Here is an 18,063-nt window from a genome sequence, read left to right as displayed (position 1 = left end):
TAAGGCACATCCCATTTTATTTTATTTATTTATTTTTTGTGGTACGCGGGCCTCTCACTGTTGTGGCCTCTCCCGTTGCGGAGCACAGGCTCCGGACGCGCAGGCTCAGCGGCTATGGCTCACGCGCCCAGCCGCTCCGCGGCATGTGGGATCTTCCCGGACCGGGGCAGGAACCCGTGTCCCCTGCATCGGCAGGCGGACTCTCAACCACTGCGCCACCAGGGAAGCCCAGGCACATCCCATTTTAGTATCTTCGTAACACTTAAGACTCTGAAATCATCTTATCTTGTGTTGTCTGTTTTCTACAATGTAGAAAACATTGTCTGTGGCAGCGAGGACCCATTTTCTGTGTTGTCCTCCTGTATCCCCAGGGCTCAGAATTATTCCTGGCCTCTAATGCATGCCAAAGAAAAAAACAACAGCAATAGTGTTAATCATAGCTTATTCATGGTGCTACTGTGTACCAACCTCTATTTGAAGCTCCTTACATAAATCATCTCCAGTCTTCAGAACAACCCTACCAAGCAGAGACTGGCTTTTCTGTTTTATTTTTTGTTTTTTTTTTTTGGTGGTGCCTCTTGGCTTGCAGGATCTTAGTTCCCTAACCAGGGGTAGAACCTAGCCCTGGCAGTGAAAGCACCGAGTCCTAACCACTGGACCACCAGGGAATTCCCCCAAGTAGGGACTGTTGTTATCCCCATATTACAGAAGAGGAAACTGAGGCCCAGAGAGGTTTAGGGACTTGAGATTGCATAACCAGGAAGTTTCAGTGTTGAGTTTGAAGCCTGAGAAGCATAACTGCAAAGTCTGAGTTTGCTAAATGGAAGAATGGGGCCCTGATGGGAAAGGAGCCCCTTAGGGCATTCAGCATTGTGCCCCTAAGCCCCTGCCTCTCCACCTTTCCTTCCTGGTCTCCGCAGCCGACAAACTCACAAGCCCAGCCCCCAGATCCCGTGCCAGGCTAGGGGGAGGGGTGGGAACCCAGCAGGTAAGGGGTTTACTCTCCTCCCCATTGTGGGTTTGCAGAGGTGCCTCCCAGGCTACCCAGGTTGGGGGCAAGCCATTAAAGGTGGATCTGGGGACTTCCCTGGTGGGCCAGTGGTTAAGATTCCACGCTCCCAATGCAGGGGCCAGGGTTTGATCCCTGGTCAGGGAACTAGGTCCCGCATGTCACAACTAAGATCTTGAATGCTGCAACTAAGACCCGGCACAGCAAAATACATAAATAAATAAACATTAAGAACAAAACAAAGCAAACAACAACAAAAAAGGTGGATCTGGAGGGAGTTCCCTGGTGCCCTTAGTGGCTAGGACTCAGCGCCTTCACTGCCTAGGACCCAGTTCAATCTCTGGTCAGGGAACTAAGATCCTGCAAGCCACGCAGCTCAGCCAAAAAAAAAAAAAAGGGGGGCGGGATCTAGAGAGCACAGATTCCACCTACCAGACAGCAGGGTTAGCTGCCCAGGACCCTGAGCCCAGTCCCAGACTGACCAACACACAGAAAGACAGACAAACAGATGATCCTCAGCCAGCTGACCACTCTCTTGAGCCTGCTCAGTGGGGCCTGGCTGCCCACAGGCTCAGGGAGGCCTGGACCCCGAGGCCTCCCAGCTCAGCCCCAGGCTGCTGCCAATGAGACCCAGTCTCTGGGTCAAGGGGCCCCAGCTTTCCCGGTGCCATCCTCTGCCCTTGGCAGCTGGAAGGCCTTCCTGGGCCTGCAGAAAACTGGGCAGCTGGGGACCGGCAGGATGCAGCACGGGCAGGATGTGGCCATCACTGTCTCTGCCACTGGACCCACAGGAAGTGGCCCAGGAGATGTGCAAAGCTGTGCCCTTCACTCAAGTAGGGGAAGGAGAGGGCTGGGTTTCAGTGTTGATAGAGCACAGGCTGTGGCACCAGACAGATTTGGGGTCAACCCTGCATCCTTCACCTAAATGTGTCTGATCTTCAGTTTTCTCCCTTGTAAGATGGGGCATAAGCATCTCCCACCTGGGCCAATGCGAGTGCTGCCATCTTGGTCTCCCAGCTTCTGCTGTGGCCACCCTGTCTCCTGAGTCTAGTTTTCCATCTAGTGGCCAGAGGGCCTCTGGGAACACCTGAGTCTGATCACCTCCCTCCTCTGTTCAGAACCCTCCATGGCTCCCACTTCACTCAGAGTGAACGTCCAAGTCCTTCCTGTGGCCTACAAGGCCCTGCACAAAATGCCTGTCATCTCCTGCCCTTACCTCCTCCCACTCTCCCCCTCACCCACTTTCCTCCCGCCGCACCAGCCATCTTACTTTTCTCCAGACACACCAATATTATGTGTACCTCAGGTCCTTTGCACTGGCTGTTCCCTTTGCCTCTAGCACTCCCCACCCCCAACATTCTATGGTTCCTTCTCTCACCTCCTCCAGGTTTTTACTCAGATGTTGTTTTAAAATGTTCCCCCTTTCTGCTTTATTTCTTGCTGTAGTTCACATCATCACCTAACAAATGAAATTGATTTTGTAGTTGCATTTACCATCTATCTCCCTCACTAGAATGTTTGCTCCACCAGGGCAGAGATTTTTTTTTTTTTTGCGGTACGCGGGCCTCTCACTGTTGTGGCCTCTCCTGTTGCGGAGCACAGGCTCCGGACGCGCAGGCTCAGCGGCCATGGCTCACGGGCCCAGCCGCTCCGCGGCATGTGGGATCTTCCCGGACCGGGGCACGAACCCGTGTCCCCTGCATCGGCAGGCGGACTCTCAACCACTGCGCCACCAGGGAAGCCCGGGCAGAGATTTTTATGTCTTGTTCACTTCTGTATCCCCATCCCTGCTCTAGAGCAGAGGCAGACACAGTGGGCACTAAGTACTTGTTAAATGAATGAATGAATGAATAATAGTAGTACTTGCCTCCTAAGGGCTATTGGGCAGCCTGAATGAGAGGGGTAAGGGAAGCACTCGTACAGCTGCATTCAGTTGGCGCTCCATAAAGGTTTTTTTTTTTTTTTTTTTTTTTTTTTTGCGGTACGCGGGCCTCTCACTGTTGTGGCCTCTTCCGTTGCGGAGCACAGGCTCCGGACGCGCAGGCTCGGCGGCCTATGGCTCACGGGCCCAGCCGCTCCGCGGCATGTGGGATCTTCCCGGACCGGGGCACGAACCCGTGTCCCCTGCATCGGCAGGCGGACTCTCAACCACTACGCCACCAGGGAAGCCCCTCCATAAAGGCTTTGATAATTCATACCATGTGTTGTTTATGGCCCAGGTTTTGGAGCTAGGCGTACCTAAGTTCAACTTCTGCCTCAGCTGCTGATTTCTGTGTGACACAGGGCAAGTGGCTTTCCTTCTTTATGCCTCAAGTCCCACCTTTGCAAAAGGGAGTTAATAATAGTTGAGAACTCATGCAAAGTGTTTGACACCATGCTTACCAGGGTGTCAGTTCCCAAGACCCCTTGGCTTGTTATCCATTCAGCAAACCTTCATTGAATCCAGACAACTCGGTGGTATTGCACAGCCCTGGACCAGCTGCCTCAGTTGCCCCATACAGCCGTGCACACTGCACACAGCAGAGGGGACCCCTGACCTGGGATCCAGAGCTGCAACTGTCCCAGGGCGGCACAAGGATGCTCTAAGGGCTAGCAGGCCCCTCGGCAGCTGCGTAGTCTTAGGCAAGCAAGGGACTTCTTTGAGCCTCAGTTTCCTCATCTGTAAATGGGGATATTAATGGTTCCAGCCTTGCAGCATTGTGGGGAGGAGGGAGTTCCTCAAAGGTGAGCAGCATGGGCCCGGCAGGGTGTTAGGGTTCGGCAAGTGTTAGCTTTTGTTATGATTCTTGGGGTTATAGCCATAAACAAGACGGAAAGAGTCCCTGCCTTCAGGTAGTGAATATTCTGGGAGAGAGAGGAACATTAACAACCCCCCAAAGAGACATAACGATAAATTGCTATGAGACCCTGGAGAAAGAGATGAGGATGCTAGGAGAAAGAGTACCAGGACAGTGAAATTTGTCTTGGGGGTGCTTCTGAGGAAGGAAGGATGAGTTGGAATGAGCTCTGGGAAGGGTGGATGGAAGAGAAGTCCAGGTGGAGGGCGCAGCAGGTGCAACGTCCCGGAGGCAGAGGCACAAGTTTGGTGCATTGAAAGAACAGCGAGGAATAGAACTACCACATGATCCAGCAATCCCGCATGTCCAGGGCATATACCTGGACAAAACTAGTATTCAAAAAGATACATGCGGGCTTCCCTGGTGGCGCAGTGGTTGAGAGTCCGCCTGCCGATGCAGGGGACACAGGTTCGTGCCCCGGTCCGGGAAGATCCCACATGCCGCGGAGCAACTGGGCCCATGAGCCACAACTACTGAGCCTGCGCATCTGGAGCCTGTGCTCTGCAGCAAGGGAGGCCGCGACAGTGAGAGGCCCACGCACCGCGATGAAGAGTGGTCCCCGCTTGCCACAACTAGAGAAAGCCCTCGCACAGAAACCAAGACCCAACACAGCCATAAATAAATAAATAAATAAATAAATTTATTTAAAAAAAAAAAAGATACATGCACCCCTATGTTCATAGCAGCACTATTCACAATAGCCAAGACATGGAAACAAAATAAATGTCCATCAACAGATGAATGGATAAAGAAGATGTGTACATATATACAATGGAATATTACTCAGCCATAAAAAGAATGAAATAATACCATTTACAGCCACAAGGATGCAACTAGAGATTATCAGACTAAGTACAGTCAGAAAGAGAAAGACAAATACCATATGATCTCACTTATATGTGGAATCTAAACTATGGCACAGATGAACCCATCTACAAAACAGAAACAGACTCACAGACATAGAGAACAGACTTGTGGTTGCTGAGGGGGACACTGGTGGGGGAAGGATGGAGTGGGAATTTGGGGTTGGTAGATGCAAACTAGTACATTTAGAATGGATAAACAACAAGGTCCTACTGTATAGCACAGAGAACTATACCCAATCTCCTGGGATAAACCATAACGGAGAAGAATATAAAAAAAGAATATTATATATATATATATGTGTGTGTGTGTGTGTAACTGAGTCACTTTGCCGTACAGCAGAAATTAGTACAACATTGTAATCAATTATACTTCAATTAAAAAAAAAAGAAAGAATAGGGACTTCCCTGGCGGTCCAGTGGTTAAGACTCCGTGCTTCCAATGCAGGGGGCTCGGGTTTGATCCCTAGTTGGGGAGTTAAGATCCCACATGCTGCATGGTGCGGCCAAATAATTAAAAAAGGAGGACTTCCCCGGCAGTCCTGTGGTTAAGACTTCTCTTTCCAATGCAGGGGGTGCGGGTATGATCCCTGGTCAAGGAGCTAAGATCCCACATGCCTCGGGGCCAAAAAACCAAAACATAAAACAGAAGTAATATTGTAACAAATTCAATAAAGACTTTAAAAATGGTCCACATCCAGGAATAAAGACACAGACGTAGAGAATGGGCTTGAGGACACAGGGAGGGGACAAAGTGAGAGAGTGGCATGGACATATATACACTACCAAATGTAAAATAGATAGCTAGTGGGAAGCAGCCGCATACCACAGGGAGATCAGCTCGGTGCTCTGTGACCACCTGGAGGGGTGGGATAGGGAGGGTGGGAGCGAGATGTAAGAGGGAGGAGATGTGGGGATATATGTATACGTATAGCTGATTCACTTTGTTATAAAGCAGAAACTAACACACCATTGTAAAGCAATTATACTCCAATAAAGATGTTAAAAAAAAAAGTCCACATCAAAAAATAAATAAATAGAAAGAAAGAGAGAAATAACATCGAGGAGACCAGGGTGGCTGGGCCAGTGATGGGGGGAAGGGCAGGGAGATGTGGAGGCGGGAGGGCGGATGGGGGGTGCAGGGTTTAAACAGAGAAGGGCCATGATCTGGGAGCAAGTTGATAGATCCACTTAGGTGGAGGGGATCATAGGAAGAACTAGCATTTACTGAGTGCCAACTGTGTGCCAGGCAGTGAGCTAAGGGTTTTCTTTTTAATCCCCCCCAGGGATCCTGGAATACCACCCTTCCTATTGTCCCTCACCCTAGAATGGTTTTCTTTTTTTTCCTGGTTGAACTTTGATTTTACAGGTGAGAAAACTGATGCCCAGAGAGGTTGAGTAAGCTGCCCCAAGGCACACAGCCAGCAGATGGCAGAGTCAGAATTTGAACCCAGGCATCCATGCCTCTCTAGGTAGGATGAAGTCTCTGGCTCCAGATTCCACTGCCTTTGACTCATCTCCCTGCCTCTGGCCGCAGGTGCTCTCCCGGCTGGGCTGCATGGCTGTCTACCTCCTCAATCACCTCTGCTTTGGCCACTGCTCCTCTTTCTACATCCCCGTTCATCCTCTGCAACAGCTGTGTGCCTGCTCGCATGCGCTGGGCACCTGTGGTCCTCTGGTGTTGGGCGGGCAGCCCAGCCTCCCGTCGCCAGGTGAAGGATGTCCACTGTGCGGGTTGAGGGGCGTCAGTGCGGACCAAAGGCATGAGCTGAGCATCACGAATGGACACACAGATGCATGCACCTTGGAGAGACGGGGGAAGACAGGCTGAGAAAGACGCCAACCTGGACCATGCACACTGGGTCCAGCAACCAGGGACGCAGGACAGCCAGACAGGTCTCCAGAGTCCTCACCCTGCTCCTAGGGATACCAGGCACAGCCCCACCCATGGGGGTGGACCACTCATAGTCAAAGTGCATATTTATTGAGTACTCACTGTTTGCCACGCCCTGCTCTAAGTCTTTGATAAGTACTAACTCATGTCATCCTCAGAGCAGTCCCATGACATAGGGGTTAGTAGCATCACATTTTACGGAAAAGGAAACCTAAGTCCCAAGAGGCAAAGTCACTCACTCAGAGTCACACAGCAGTGCATGGCAGAGGTGGCATTTGAACCCAAGGCATGGTGGTTTCTGTTTTTAACCACCAAGCTGGACCTCTTCTCCCAGAATGAGTCGAAGACTCTCCCAGCTGCAAGGAAGATAGATGGCCCCACCCAGACTAGGAGACACAGTGATGACATGGTCTTAGCGATCCTGAGAAACCAAGGCCGGGAGGCAGACGGAGCTGCTGGGGGAAACCTGGGCTCCCCGAGCCAGAGGCAGGACACACGTGCCCCCAGCTGCCCCTCCTGTCCCTCCACCTCCCCCAAGTCTCCACACAGCACCATGCCCCGTGTGGCATTTACAGGAACCATAAAGGTTGGCCAAGTTTAGTTGTGTGTGTGTGTATGTGTGTGTGTGTGTGTGTATTTCTCCAATTGGGGTTTCCTGGGAGTGGGTGGCCCTGTGCTGGAGCGTGGGCATCAGGGGTGCTCCTTCCTCAGCTGGGCTCAGGGTCTGCAGTGGACGAGGGCAGCCTGGCTTTGGGCGGCTGGAACCAGGGCCCTAGCAGATGGGCCCGTCTGGCACAGACGCGGGGACATGTGGCGCTGTCAGGGTTGCCTCCAAATGCCCCCCGGAGCGCAGGGCGGGGGCTGGCCAGGCCCCCCTCAGCCTTCTTCCTGCCTCAGGAAGGAAGGCCCCAGGTGAGGGGAGCAGGAGGCGGGGACCCGAGGAAACAGATGGGCCAGCGGGGCGTGGGAGCCTGTGACCTCTGACCCCACAGGCCTGCACAGAGGGGTGGGAACAGGCCAGGCAGGCAGCTCCCAAGCCCCTGCTCCAAGGGCCCTGAAGTGGGGGGTGATCACCAGGGGCCCACAGAGTCGGGGGCATACTCTCCCTCCTCCCTCCAGGGTTCTGTGCCAACCCCAAGCAGTGTCCGAGTGGGCAGCTCAGCCCTGGCACCGCGAGCACCCCTGTCTCTGGCAGGCATGAGGCGCCTGCTTTCCCCCCCTTCAGCTGTGCCCACCTCCTGCCAGCCGGGGAGCCAGCTGGGAACCTTGGTGCCAGGGGGGCCCCCAGAGTCCCTGCCCCCTCCCGGGCAATGCCAGCCGGCCCCCACCCCCGCCCCCCAGGCCCAGTAATGGGTGGGTAATGAGTGCTGGGGGAGCGGGGGAGGGGCGGGGAATGCAGGTGCCACAGGCGCTGGCACAGGGGCCGATAATCAGGTTTGCCAACGCCATCTGTCACCGCGCGAGCATCTGGGGCTCAAGGTGACCCTGTCACCCTCAGTTACAATTACGAGTTTGGCATCTGTATTAAAGCCCGCCAGCCGGCCAGGCGGGGTGGGGGGGCTGGGGTGGGCATGAGGGTGTGCGGTGAGTCCCGTCCCGGGGGTCCCGTTCCCAGGGGCTGCGTGGCTGCCAAGGCACGGGGCTTCTCTGTGCCTGGGAGAGTTCGTGTGTGTGTGTGTGTGTGTGTGCACGCCAGCCTCCACAATTCTGTGAGTGAGCGTATCTGTGTGCAGGGCTGGGAGTCATGGGTTTTTGTGTGTCTCTGGGCATGGTGGTTGTGTGTCTGAGCTTGGGGATGGCCAGGGCTGGGGGGCAGCTCTGAGATCATGTGGGTACACAGATGGGCATGTGTTCATGTGCTGGGAGAGGAGCGTATGGCAGTTCCAGGTGTCTTTGGGTGACGGTGTGTCTGGGTGAATGCATGATGGTGTGTGTGTGTGTGTGTGTGTGTGTGTGTGTGTGTGTGTCTGTGGGATTGTGCATGTGTATCTGAGGGTGTGTGGTGCTGTACACCTGATGGTCACAGGCTGTATGTTTGGGTGTGTGGGTCTGTGTATAAGATCCCATCGAAGTGTGTATGTGTGTGTGTGTGAATGCACAGGGGCAGCTGCTGGGAGAGGCTCTGTGTGGTCACTGCAGGGCTCCTCTCCTGCCCCTTCAGTTTGTTCCTGTCCTCAGCAACCCCTGCCGGCAGGGCTCTAATGTCGGGGACTTGGGGAAGGCAGGGAGCTGGCTCTGAGGAGGGCTCTGGGTTCTTGATTCTACTTTTTTTTTTTTTTTTGGCCACGTCACGTGGCCTGTGGGATTTTTTAGTTCCCTGACCAGAGATCGAACCCGGGCCCTGGCAGTGCCAGCGCCGAGTCCTAACCACTGGACTGCCGAGGAATTCCTGCTGGGTCCTTGATTCTAGATTCTGGAGGATAGGATCTAGATGTTTGGATTGTGGATGGTGGACGCTTGGACCTGGATTTTAGATTCCGGGTTCGGATTCTAGATCTTGGTATCTGGGATCTAGATTCCGATTCTAGATCTTGGTATCTGGGATCTAGATTCGGGTTCTAGATCTTGGTATCTGGGATCTAGATTCCGATTCTGGATTCTGAGATCTGGTTTTGGATTCTGGGATTTGGATTCCAGGCTCTGAATTCTGGGTCTGGGTCCTTGCTGCTGGACCTTGGCTTCCCGTCTCTGGGTTCTGTGTGTTGACTTTGGCCTGTCCTCTCTGCCCTTCTATTCAGGCAGGGCCACTGGGCTGCCCACCATCCCCTGCACACACACCCCACCCCCTAACCTGATGGGTGCAGATAACATGTATGGCCACCAGGGGACACCCTTGGTTCAGATTTGGGCCAAGCTGACCTAGACACGGAGGAGTTAGGGGACCACCCTAGCCCGGATTGACACGGCTCTTCGAGGGGGGACGGGGACAGGACTTCATTTCCCTCCCCACCCCTCCCAGTGTCGGCCGGTGACTGACGTCTGTCAAACATGGAGAACTGGACCCAGCATCCCCATAGATACCAATCTGGATCAAGGGACAGGGTGCCCAGTCAGTGGGGCAGATTGCGCAGAAGGCACGTGTGTGTCTGTGAAGGTGTCAATGAATGTAGGGAAACATCTGTGCATGTGTGAGAGTGCACTGTGTGTCTGGAGTGGCCACATATAACAGCGTTCCCATGGAGCGTGAGCCCGTGTGGTGGTGTGTGGCCATGTGTTACCGGGACTAGGTGTCTGGCAGGATCCTCATCTCATGTGACGGCACATCGAGGGGCCGTATCTATAACTGTGAGCGCCACTCTGGTGTGGGGCACTAATCCCTGTCATATGGGTGTGTCTGGCTATGACCATGACTGGGTCACTGGGTGGCTGTGGGTGTATTTGTGGGTGTCACTGTGCTCATGAGGGTGTCTTGGAGTGTCTGGGGGAGGGTTCCCGAAGACTGGGACCCTGTGTCAATGATGTCTCGTCAGTTGGGGTGTGAAGATGTGTAGGATGTCTTGTCAGTTGGGGTGTGAAGATGTGTAGGAAAGAGGTGTGCCTTCTGAGAGTGTCGAACTAGGGAAGGCGTGTGTTCCAAAAGGGGGTCGAGAAGGGACCGAGGTGGGTGGGACCAGAGGCGCTCACAGCATTTCCTTCATTTCTTCCCTAGGTATGTCTGACCCTCGTTCTCACTGGGTTTCTCTACGGCAGCGTCTCTTCCCACCTCTCAGCATCTCTGACTTTGCCTGTGGGTCCTGGTCCTCTGCCTCATCCTGTTGCCAGGCACAGTGTGCTCTGTGGGTATTGGCTGGCTGGTCCTGTCTCCCACTCCAGCCCTTCATCTTCCATCTCGATCTCCGACTCTGCCTCCCTTTGGCCCTTTCCCTCTGTCCTTCCTTATTTGTGCGTTTCTCTTGCAGGTCTCTCCCATCTCTCTTTCTCCATCTCTGTCTCTCTCTCGGCTTCTAAGTGTCTTTGCCCATCTACAGCTCTGTCTCTCTCCATCTCTCGTCTATCCCCGTCTCTATCTCTCCCAGTCTCTGCCGGCTCGAGTGGGTCCGGGCGGGTCCGGGACAGCCCGGCCCGGGCGCCGCTGCGAACAATGCCCCATTCACGCGGCCAGCCAGCGCCATGGCAACGCGCCCGCCCCGCCCGCCCCGCGTGCGGGCCGCTCGTGCCAAGAGGATGCCATGGTTACGTCAGGCGCGTGCCCGCCCCGCGCGCTCGTGAAGGGGCCGGGCCAGCAGGGGGCGCTCGGCGGTACCCTCTGCCTGGAGTCAGGGCTCCTTCAAGGGGCCTTCAGCCACTCATTGCCTCAGTGTCCCCTTCTGTAAAACATCGGGGATGGGTAGAGTGAGATTCTGTGTACTTCTGTGTGTGTGTGTGTTTTCATGCCTGTGTGTGATGGTGAGTGTGTAGTTTGGGTGTGATGGTGTATCTGTGTGTTTGTGGTCTTTTGACTGTGTGCCCTTGTGTTTGTATGCCTGGGGTGTGTGTGTGTGTGTGTGTGTGTCGGTGGTTTGGGTGTGATTATGTGCTTGTGAATTCATGTGACTGTGTGCCCGTGTTTGCACGCCTGAGGGGTGGGTGTGAGAGAGACAGAGAGAGATGGTGGCTGTCTGTGGCTTGGGTGTGATTATGTGTTTGTGATTATGGGTTCGTGTGATAGTGTGTGTGCCTGTGTTTGCATGCCGTGTGTGTGTGTGTGTGTGTGATGGTGGATGGCCCCGTCGTTGGGTGTGGTTGTGAGTTTGTGTGACGGTTGTTTGTGGGTCTGGGGGTCCGTGTTCACAAGCTCATATGTGCCTATGTGTGTACTGGGTATAGGTTCCAAGGACTGCCAGGGCTTGACTGAGCGTCCCCTCACCTGAGGGCCTCCTGGCGCAGAAGGGGGTGCCCAGCTGCCTGGGACCTCCCACTCCCCACAGGTTCAGGAGAGCCCCAGCTGATGAATATTCATGAGGCAGAGGCACCCACCGCCTACAGCTGCGCGTCTATTAGCCCCCCTGCTCTCCAGGCACCAACTGCAGTGGGGAGAGGGGGTAGCAGCGTGGGCCTCTCCCCGTCTCCATGACTTGGGGGGCTGGAGGGCTTCCTAGTGACTACTGTGGGGGTCACGTCAGTGTGCCTCGCTGCTTGTTGGGATGGCTAAGGGACTGTCTCAACGTTGTGACAGGCATTGGGGAGAATGACTGTTGTGTGACAGGATGTCCTTGTCACTGTGGTGTGGCTGTCCCCCACTGTTTCTTTGTAGCTCTGTCCGGGGACTCTGGGCAGTGCGAGATGTGTACCTGTCACCTGCAACAGTGAGATGCTGAGTGCACGTCATCAGAATGTCTGTGAGCAGTTCTGCAGTGGCCTGTACCTGCTGGCTACCTGCTCTGTGACAATCAGGGTGTGTTGTCGCGTTATTGGAGCAACTGGCTGGGTTCAAACATTGCTCGAGGGGCAGCTGTGCACCACACCCTGGGAATGAAGTGCTCAGATCTGCTTCCCCTCCTTGTGACCTAGTGGGGCAGTGACTCCGTGTGGCCACGTGGCTAACACAGCTGAAGGGGCACCCGGACCGGGTATGTGAGTGTGCCCCTGCTGGTCAGACACTGAATACAGTGTGAGGGTCAGCGTGCCAGGGTAAGTGTGAGGATGTGTGAGACAGTGTGGTTGAAGGCATGTGTGACCAGAATCCTTGAGGCTGTGATGGTACTTCTGTGTGTCACAGGGTGGCTGGGGGTGTGACAGGCAGGGTTTCTGGTTGAAGGTGTGACAATGTGACTCTGTGTGTGGTTGAAGGTGTGACAGCATATGTGACAGTGTGGTGGTGTGTGACAGTGTGACTGAAGATGAGACAGTGTGGCTGTGTGTGGCTGTGTGATTGAAGGTGCGATGGTGACACTATGTGTGTGACAGTGAGTGTGTGATGACATGAGCCAAGGGGCTATGACTGCCCCACCCCCACCCCAAGGCTGCACAGGGAGCCCGGCTACACTGTCACACACAGCTACACTGTCACATCGTCAGCAATGCTGTCACATCCAGCCGTGGTGTCTTACCTTTGTGCTGGATCGAGAGGCCTTGTGACATGGGACTGGCAGCTGCTCAGCCTGAGGACACACGTGGGCCTGAGACGGGGGATACCTGGAGATCCAGTGCCAGCCGGGGCTCTGCCTTGCTACTGTGTCTTCCCTCTGCAGGCTGGGCTGGGGAGTGGCCTCCAGATGCGGTGGTGATGGGGGTGAGGGGGGCTCCTCTGGTCTGGGGGACTCCAGCTTGGGCCCTGGTATGTGGCTGGGTGGCCCCTGGTGCTCAGCCAGGGACACAGTGCGGCCGGCCTCACCCCCCTTGATACCCACACCCTGGTCGGCTGGGTGGTGGCAGCACACAGAGGCCCCATTCAGGAGCCAGGGCCAGGTTTCCAGGACGGGTGGGGTGGGTCTCCAGCGGGCTGCAAATGAAATGTTTCCCCAGCTCCTTCCCTTGCCTCCAGATGAGTGTTAGCCACAGGAAGCCCTGCCGCCTGCCTGTCCTTGGCGCTAGCCATGCTGCGCTGCTGGGGCACGTGTGAGTGTGTGTCTGTACCACCTTGTGCACAGCTGCGGGCTGGCCTGAGTATCCCCATTTGTGATTTGGGGATGCCTGTGTGTGTTTTTGGGTGTCAGTGTGTGATCAGTTGTGACCGTGGATGATCCTGTGTGTCTGTGTGTCTGTATATCTTTGTGGCACCCTGCGTGTGCCACGTCTATGGATGATTTTGAGAACATCTGTGTACGTGACTCAAAAGGTCTGTAAAACTTTGTGTAATTGTGTGACTTTGTGTGTATCTGCGTAACTGGACTCAGCGTATGATTCTGGGAGTCTGTATAACTGGGTTTGTCTTTGTGAGTCAGTGTAAATCTGAGTCTCTGTGGGGGAGGTCTATGTGATGGTGAAGGTCTTTGTGTGTGACTGGAGTGTTATTGGTGTCACTCTGTGGGGGAGATCTGTGTGGGATTCTCTCTGCAGCTGTGTGCTTGTGTGTCTGTGCACTAAGGGTGTGCGACAGCATTTCTGGGTGATCCTGTGTCTGTGTGTGATTATGCCATTTTACATGACCGCCCAGAGGAGGAGGAGGGTCTGTATCTTTGTGTGTCTGAGCATGCCTGTGTGTGTCTTTGTGATTCTGTGTGCACGTGACTGTAGGAGTCTGGTGTGTGTGTGTGTGTGTGTGTGTGTGTGGCATGGACGCAGGTGCCTTGACAGTGGGGCTGTAACTCTTCACTCCCCACTACAGGTTCTCGGCCCAGGGAGGGGGCAGCGAGCACAAGGCTAGGACCCCAGCCTGGGCACAGACCATGTCCTCCAGGCTAGGCAGGAGAGGCATAAGGCCCTCTTGGGGAGTGGGGATCCCCAGTCCTGCCAGGAGGGCCTAGAGCACCCCTCCCCGACCCTGGCAGCACCCTCAGCCTGGCTCTTGACTTATCTTGTGTACCAGATGTTCATCCTCCTCTGAGGAGAGGCCTGCCCACCTGCCCCGGAGCCCAGCACTGCCTGGCCCCACCTTTGGTGGCCCAGGACTTGGCTGCTGGAGCCCAGATGTTTTGGTACCGCCTCCTACTGCCCCCAGCATCCTGGCTGGGTAATGCCATGGGCCTGGTGCCCACTCCTCCCTCCTCCTCCCCCGGCACACCTGCATTGTAAGAACACACCTGCTGCCAGCCGCAGCCAGGTGGGCAGCCCCGGCAGGGAGGAATGTGGGAGATTCCAGCTGTGGCATCCCAGCTGTACACAGCCCCCCGGCAACACCCTTCTCCCCTGTGATTTCTTGAAGGCCAGGTGTGGTCCTAAGACCTGGGCTGGTGGGGGGAGGGGGGGGCCCGGGTGTCTTCCAGAGCAACCCCTCAGCCTCTCTGTAAAAATCCTCCCAGCTGGCAGCTGTGGAGGGGGGAGCAGAGTGGATGTGGATGTGTGTGCATGGTGTGGGGGGGTGTTTGTTGTGGGTATGGGGGTGGTCTGAGCAACGTGGAGAGAATTCTGAGTGAGGATATGCTCATGAATATGGGGGAAATGTTTTGTTTGTGGGAACATGGATGGATGTGCGCGTGTGTAAGGAAGAGAGAGGGTGTGTGTGTGCACACAGGGAGGGTGTTGTGGTGTGAGGGTGTGTGAATGGAAGGATGGGTGTTGTGTGTGTGTGGATGAATGGAATGCGTGTGTGAAGTGGGTATGGGATGCTGGTTCAAGCAGAGCCCAGGCTTGGCGCCAGAGGCGGACTGGGAGGGTGAGGGGGGAGTGGGCAGACCCCAGCCCTAGGGCCTGGCACGGATGGTGGAACAGGGCTGGGAGGACAGGTCGGCAGGTGGGGAGAGGACTGGGCCAAAGTTGATGGGGCTTCTGAGGGGTTACCCCTTCATGGCTGTTTGCAGAGGGGCAAGGAGGGTCCACCTGTCTCTCGAGGTCTCCCCAATTCCCCAGTTACATGAAAGATCCCAGACACCCCAAACCCTTCAACCATTCCTCCCCCCTCCCCAAACCTTTCCTATTGCCTTCCCCTCCAGCCCCCCACAGGCCCACACTGCTCCAATGTCCCCTTCACCCAGGCCCCGTAACCCCCCAGATTTATCCTCTGCTCCTTCCCTCAGCCATCCAAGCCCCACCTTGGCACCCCAAACCTCTCCTGGGCTTACATATCCCCAGTTCCTTCTCCCAGACATTCCAGCCTCTCTTGGGCCTCCTCAAAGGCCCCCAGACCCATCCCTGTCCCCCCCCAACTTCCTGCTCCCCTCTCCTCCCTATCTCCCTCCCCCTTGACCTATCCCTAACATCCCTTTCCTGAGCCATCCAAGCCCCCAGCTCCTTGATCCCCAAATCCCCTTCCTGTCCCTCCCCTCAGTCCCACATATCCTCCAGTGCCCTCCTGCAGCCCCTCCTCCATCCCCCCCATGTAGCCCCGCCCCTTCTCCTCGGCACCCGCCCCCCCCCCCTCCGGTGCCTCCTCCCGCAAGCCCTCCGACTGCAGCGGTGGAGGCTGTGGCCGGGAGGCAGCAGCGGCGGCCCTGAAACTTTAAACGGTGTTAAAAGTTTCTGTTTACGAGAAGCCCTTGAATTTTTAAGGACGTATCGATTCCCTCTGCCACGGCCTTGCATCGGCAGCGGCTGCGATGCAGCGGGGGAAGGCTGGGTCGGATAGGCGGGATCCCAGGATACAGCCCCCCAAGTACGGCAATGACAGACACACATGTACCCAGGCACATCCTCAGGCACACAAAGACCTCCCTCCCTGACACACATGCGCACACACACACCTAGTCACACACACCAACACAGCCCGATACACAGACCCACATCTCTGAAAAGACACAGAACCCCGCTCCCTGACACACACAGTCACCTGTGTACACATACTCTGGTACACACAGATCTTCATCACTGAACCAGACTCACAGGGACCCAACAGAGAGAAACACATTCCTAGTGACACCCGTTAACACTTTCAGCCACACAGACCCTGATTACAGACAGACCCCCTGGGTCACACACACTCTGGGGCGCGTAGAGAGACCCACATCCCTGCCACACATACACAGGCTTGTTATGTACACTGACACTTTCTGACAGGAAGAGCCTCACAGCTGATGTGCGCACTGTGGTCAGCTCAATACACACACACATATTCACCTAGGCACCCTGACCACCAGCACTTCCTGTCAAAGACCAGACACTGCCAAGGGGACCTCTACACCTAACTCCCACTAGAAAGTCAGCGCCCCCCAGCACACGGTCTTTTGTCTTGTTCCCTACTATGTCCCCAGTGCTAGGCACAGAGCCTGGCAGACACTCACCCTCTGACTCACAGACACCCCAGGTACACAGCCAGACCCGCATCACTGCTACACCACACTGGCCCATTCAAAGAGACTCCTAGACGGACATACACTGACCTGCACCTCCTTTCCCCCAGAGGACACCCGGACCCACCCAGACTCCCAAGAACACAACTCTGGCCACCCTGCCTCAAAGACGCAATGTGACCAGGAACACATACCCTCAGGCATATTTTCACATGGACATACACACACACCTGGGCATCGACACCCCTCCAACAGACAATGCATAGCTGAGAACTGCCACAGCTTCTTGCTCCAGGAGGGTGAGAAAGGGCTGGCTGCACCTGGCAGCAGGAGGAAGCTTTGCCTCGGCAGGAGCTGCCTGGGGGCTGCAGGCACCACCTCCCCGCCCACCCTGGGGGGTCACTTAAGGGCTCCTCTTGGCCCCATGCCAGGGTCCTCAGCACAAACCTTTCCCCCCATTCCTCTTTGCTCTGGAAATGGGGGACCAGGGGCCTGCATGAGAGGAATGGAGCCTCACCGGGGGTGTGAATACATGTACCTGAGGCCTCAATGCCCATTTCTGTCCCTGATGGTTGGGCTGTGTGGTCCTTGTTAGATTTGTGTGTGTGTCCATGATCAGGGCCAAGTACAAGTGTGTGTGTGTGTGTGTGTGTGTGTGTGTGTTGGGAGTGGGGCGTGGAAGGGGCCTGGGTGTATGTGTGTGATACCTGTGTACAGCTGGGCATCAGGTGTGTGATATGTGTTCCTGTGTGCTGTTGTCTCTGCCAGTGTCACTTTGTATCAGGGTCAGTGCTTTCCCTGTGTCTGGCATGTATGTCCTGGTGTCTGGTGGTTTGTGTTTGTGTGACAGTGCATTAGTGCATCTGTTTTGGTGCAGCTCTGTGCGTGTGTTGTGTGTGCATTCGGGTGTCTATGTATAGGAGTTGTGTGCCTGGAGTGTGTGAGGATGTGGTTGTGTGATCATGCCAGTGTCAGTGTGTCAGCATGAATCTGTATATGTCAGCATGCACTGGTGTGTGTGTCTTGGTGTGTATCAGTGTGTGTCTGTGTGAGGCCCATATTGGAGTGTGTCCACCTGTATCTGGGAGTCTAAACATGGTTTGTTGTTGAAATGCATATGTGTGGGTATCGTGATGGTGGGCCCTGTGTGCATGTCAGTGTGTGGGTTGTGGGTTGCTTTCCTAGTCTTGGGGGGGGTGTCGGTGCATGTGTGTGGGTTGTGTGCCTATGCTGTGTGCGCGTAGGTGACTGCGAGTGCTTTGTTGGAATGTGGAACGTGTGGCAATGCGTTCTGTACGTGACATGTATGGAGGGCTCCGAACCTCACTGCGTGTCAGCGTGTGTCTGCTTTGGAACGCGGGCCAGCACGTGTCGGGGTGGCCGTGTTGGCGTGCGCCCCCGCGCGCGCGTGTCTGAGTGTGTGTGTGTGTGCATGTGTGCGTGCATATGTGTGTGTGTGCGTGCGTGTGTGTGTGCGCGCCGGCCGTCGCTCCCCCGCCCTGCCCGCCCCTCCCCGCGCCCCTCCTCCCGCCCGCGCCGCCCGCCCGCTCCCTCTCCCCGGAGTGCGCCGCTTCCAAACTTTGTCTAAACTTTCACTTTCACAGCGCGGCGGCGGCGGCGGCGGCGGCGGCGGCGGCGGCGGCGGCGGCGGCGGCTC

At 55.6% G+C, this 18,063-nt stretch overlaps 1 protein-coding gene across 1 annotated transcript; it reads left to right on the top strand.

Moving 5' to 3' along the window:
• The first annotated feature begins 1,517 nt into the window (after window positions 1-1,517).
• On the top strand, window positions 1,518-6,476 carry DAND5 (DAN domain BMP antagonist family member 5). Its single transcript, XM_029216277.1, is given in 5 exon segments — window positions 1,518-1,771; window positions 1,773-1,842; window positions 6,247-6,323; window positions 6,325-6,427; window positions 6,429-6,476. Coding segments are annotated over 5 exon segments (552 nt in total).
• The last annotated feature ends 11,587 nt before the right edge of the window (window positions 6,477-18,063 follow it).

Source organism: Monodon monoceros, unplaced genomic scaffold, assembly GCF_005190385.1.
Source record: "Monodon monoceros isolate NGI ecotype Baffin Bay Population unplaced genomic scaffold, NGI_Narwhal_1 Super_Scaffold_12, whole genome shotgun sequence".
Classification (NCBI taxonomy): Eukaryota; Metazoa; Chordata; class Mammalia; order Artiodactyla; family Monodontidae; genus Monodon; species Monodon monoceros.
Note: the sequence above shows the minus strand (reverse complement) of the source record. Positions and strands in the feature narration are given on the sequence as shown.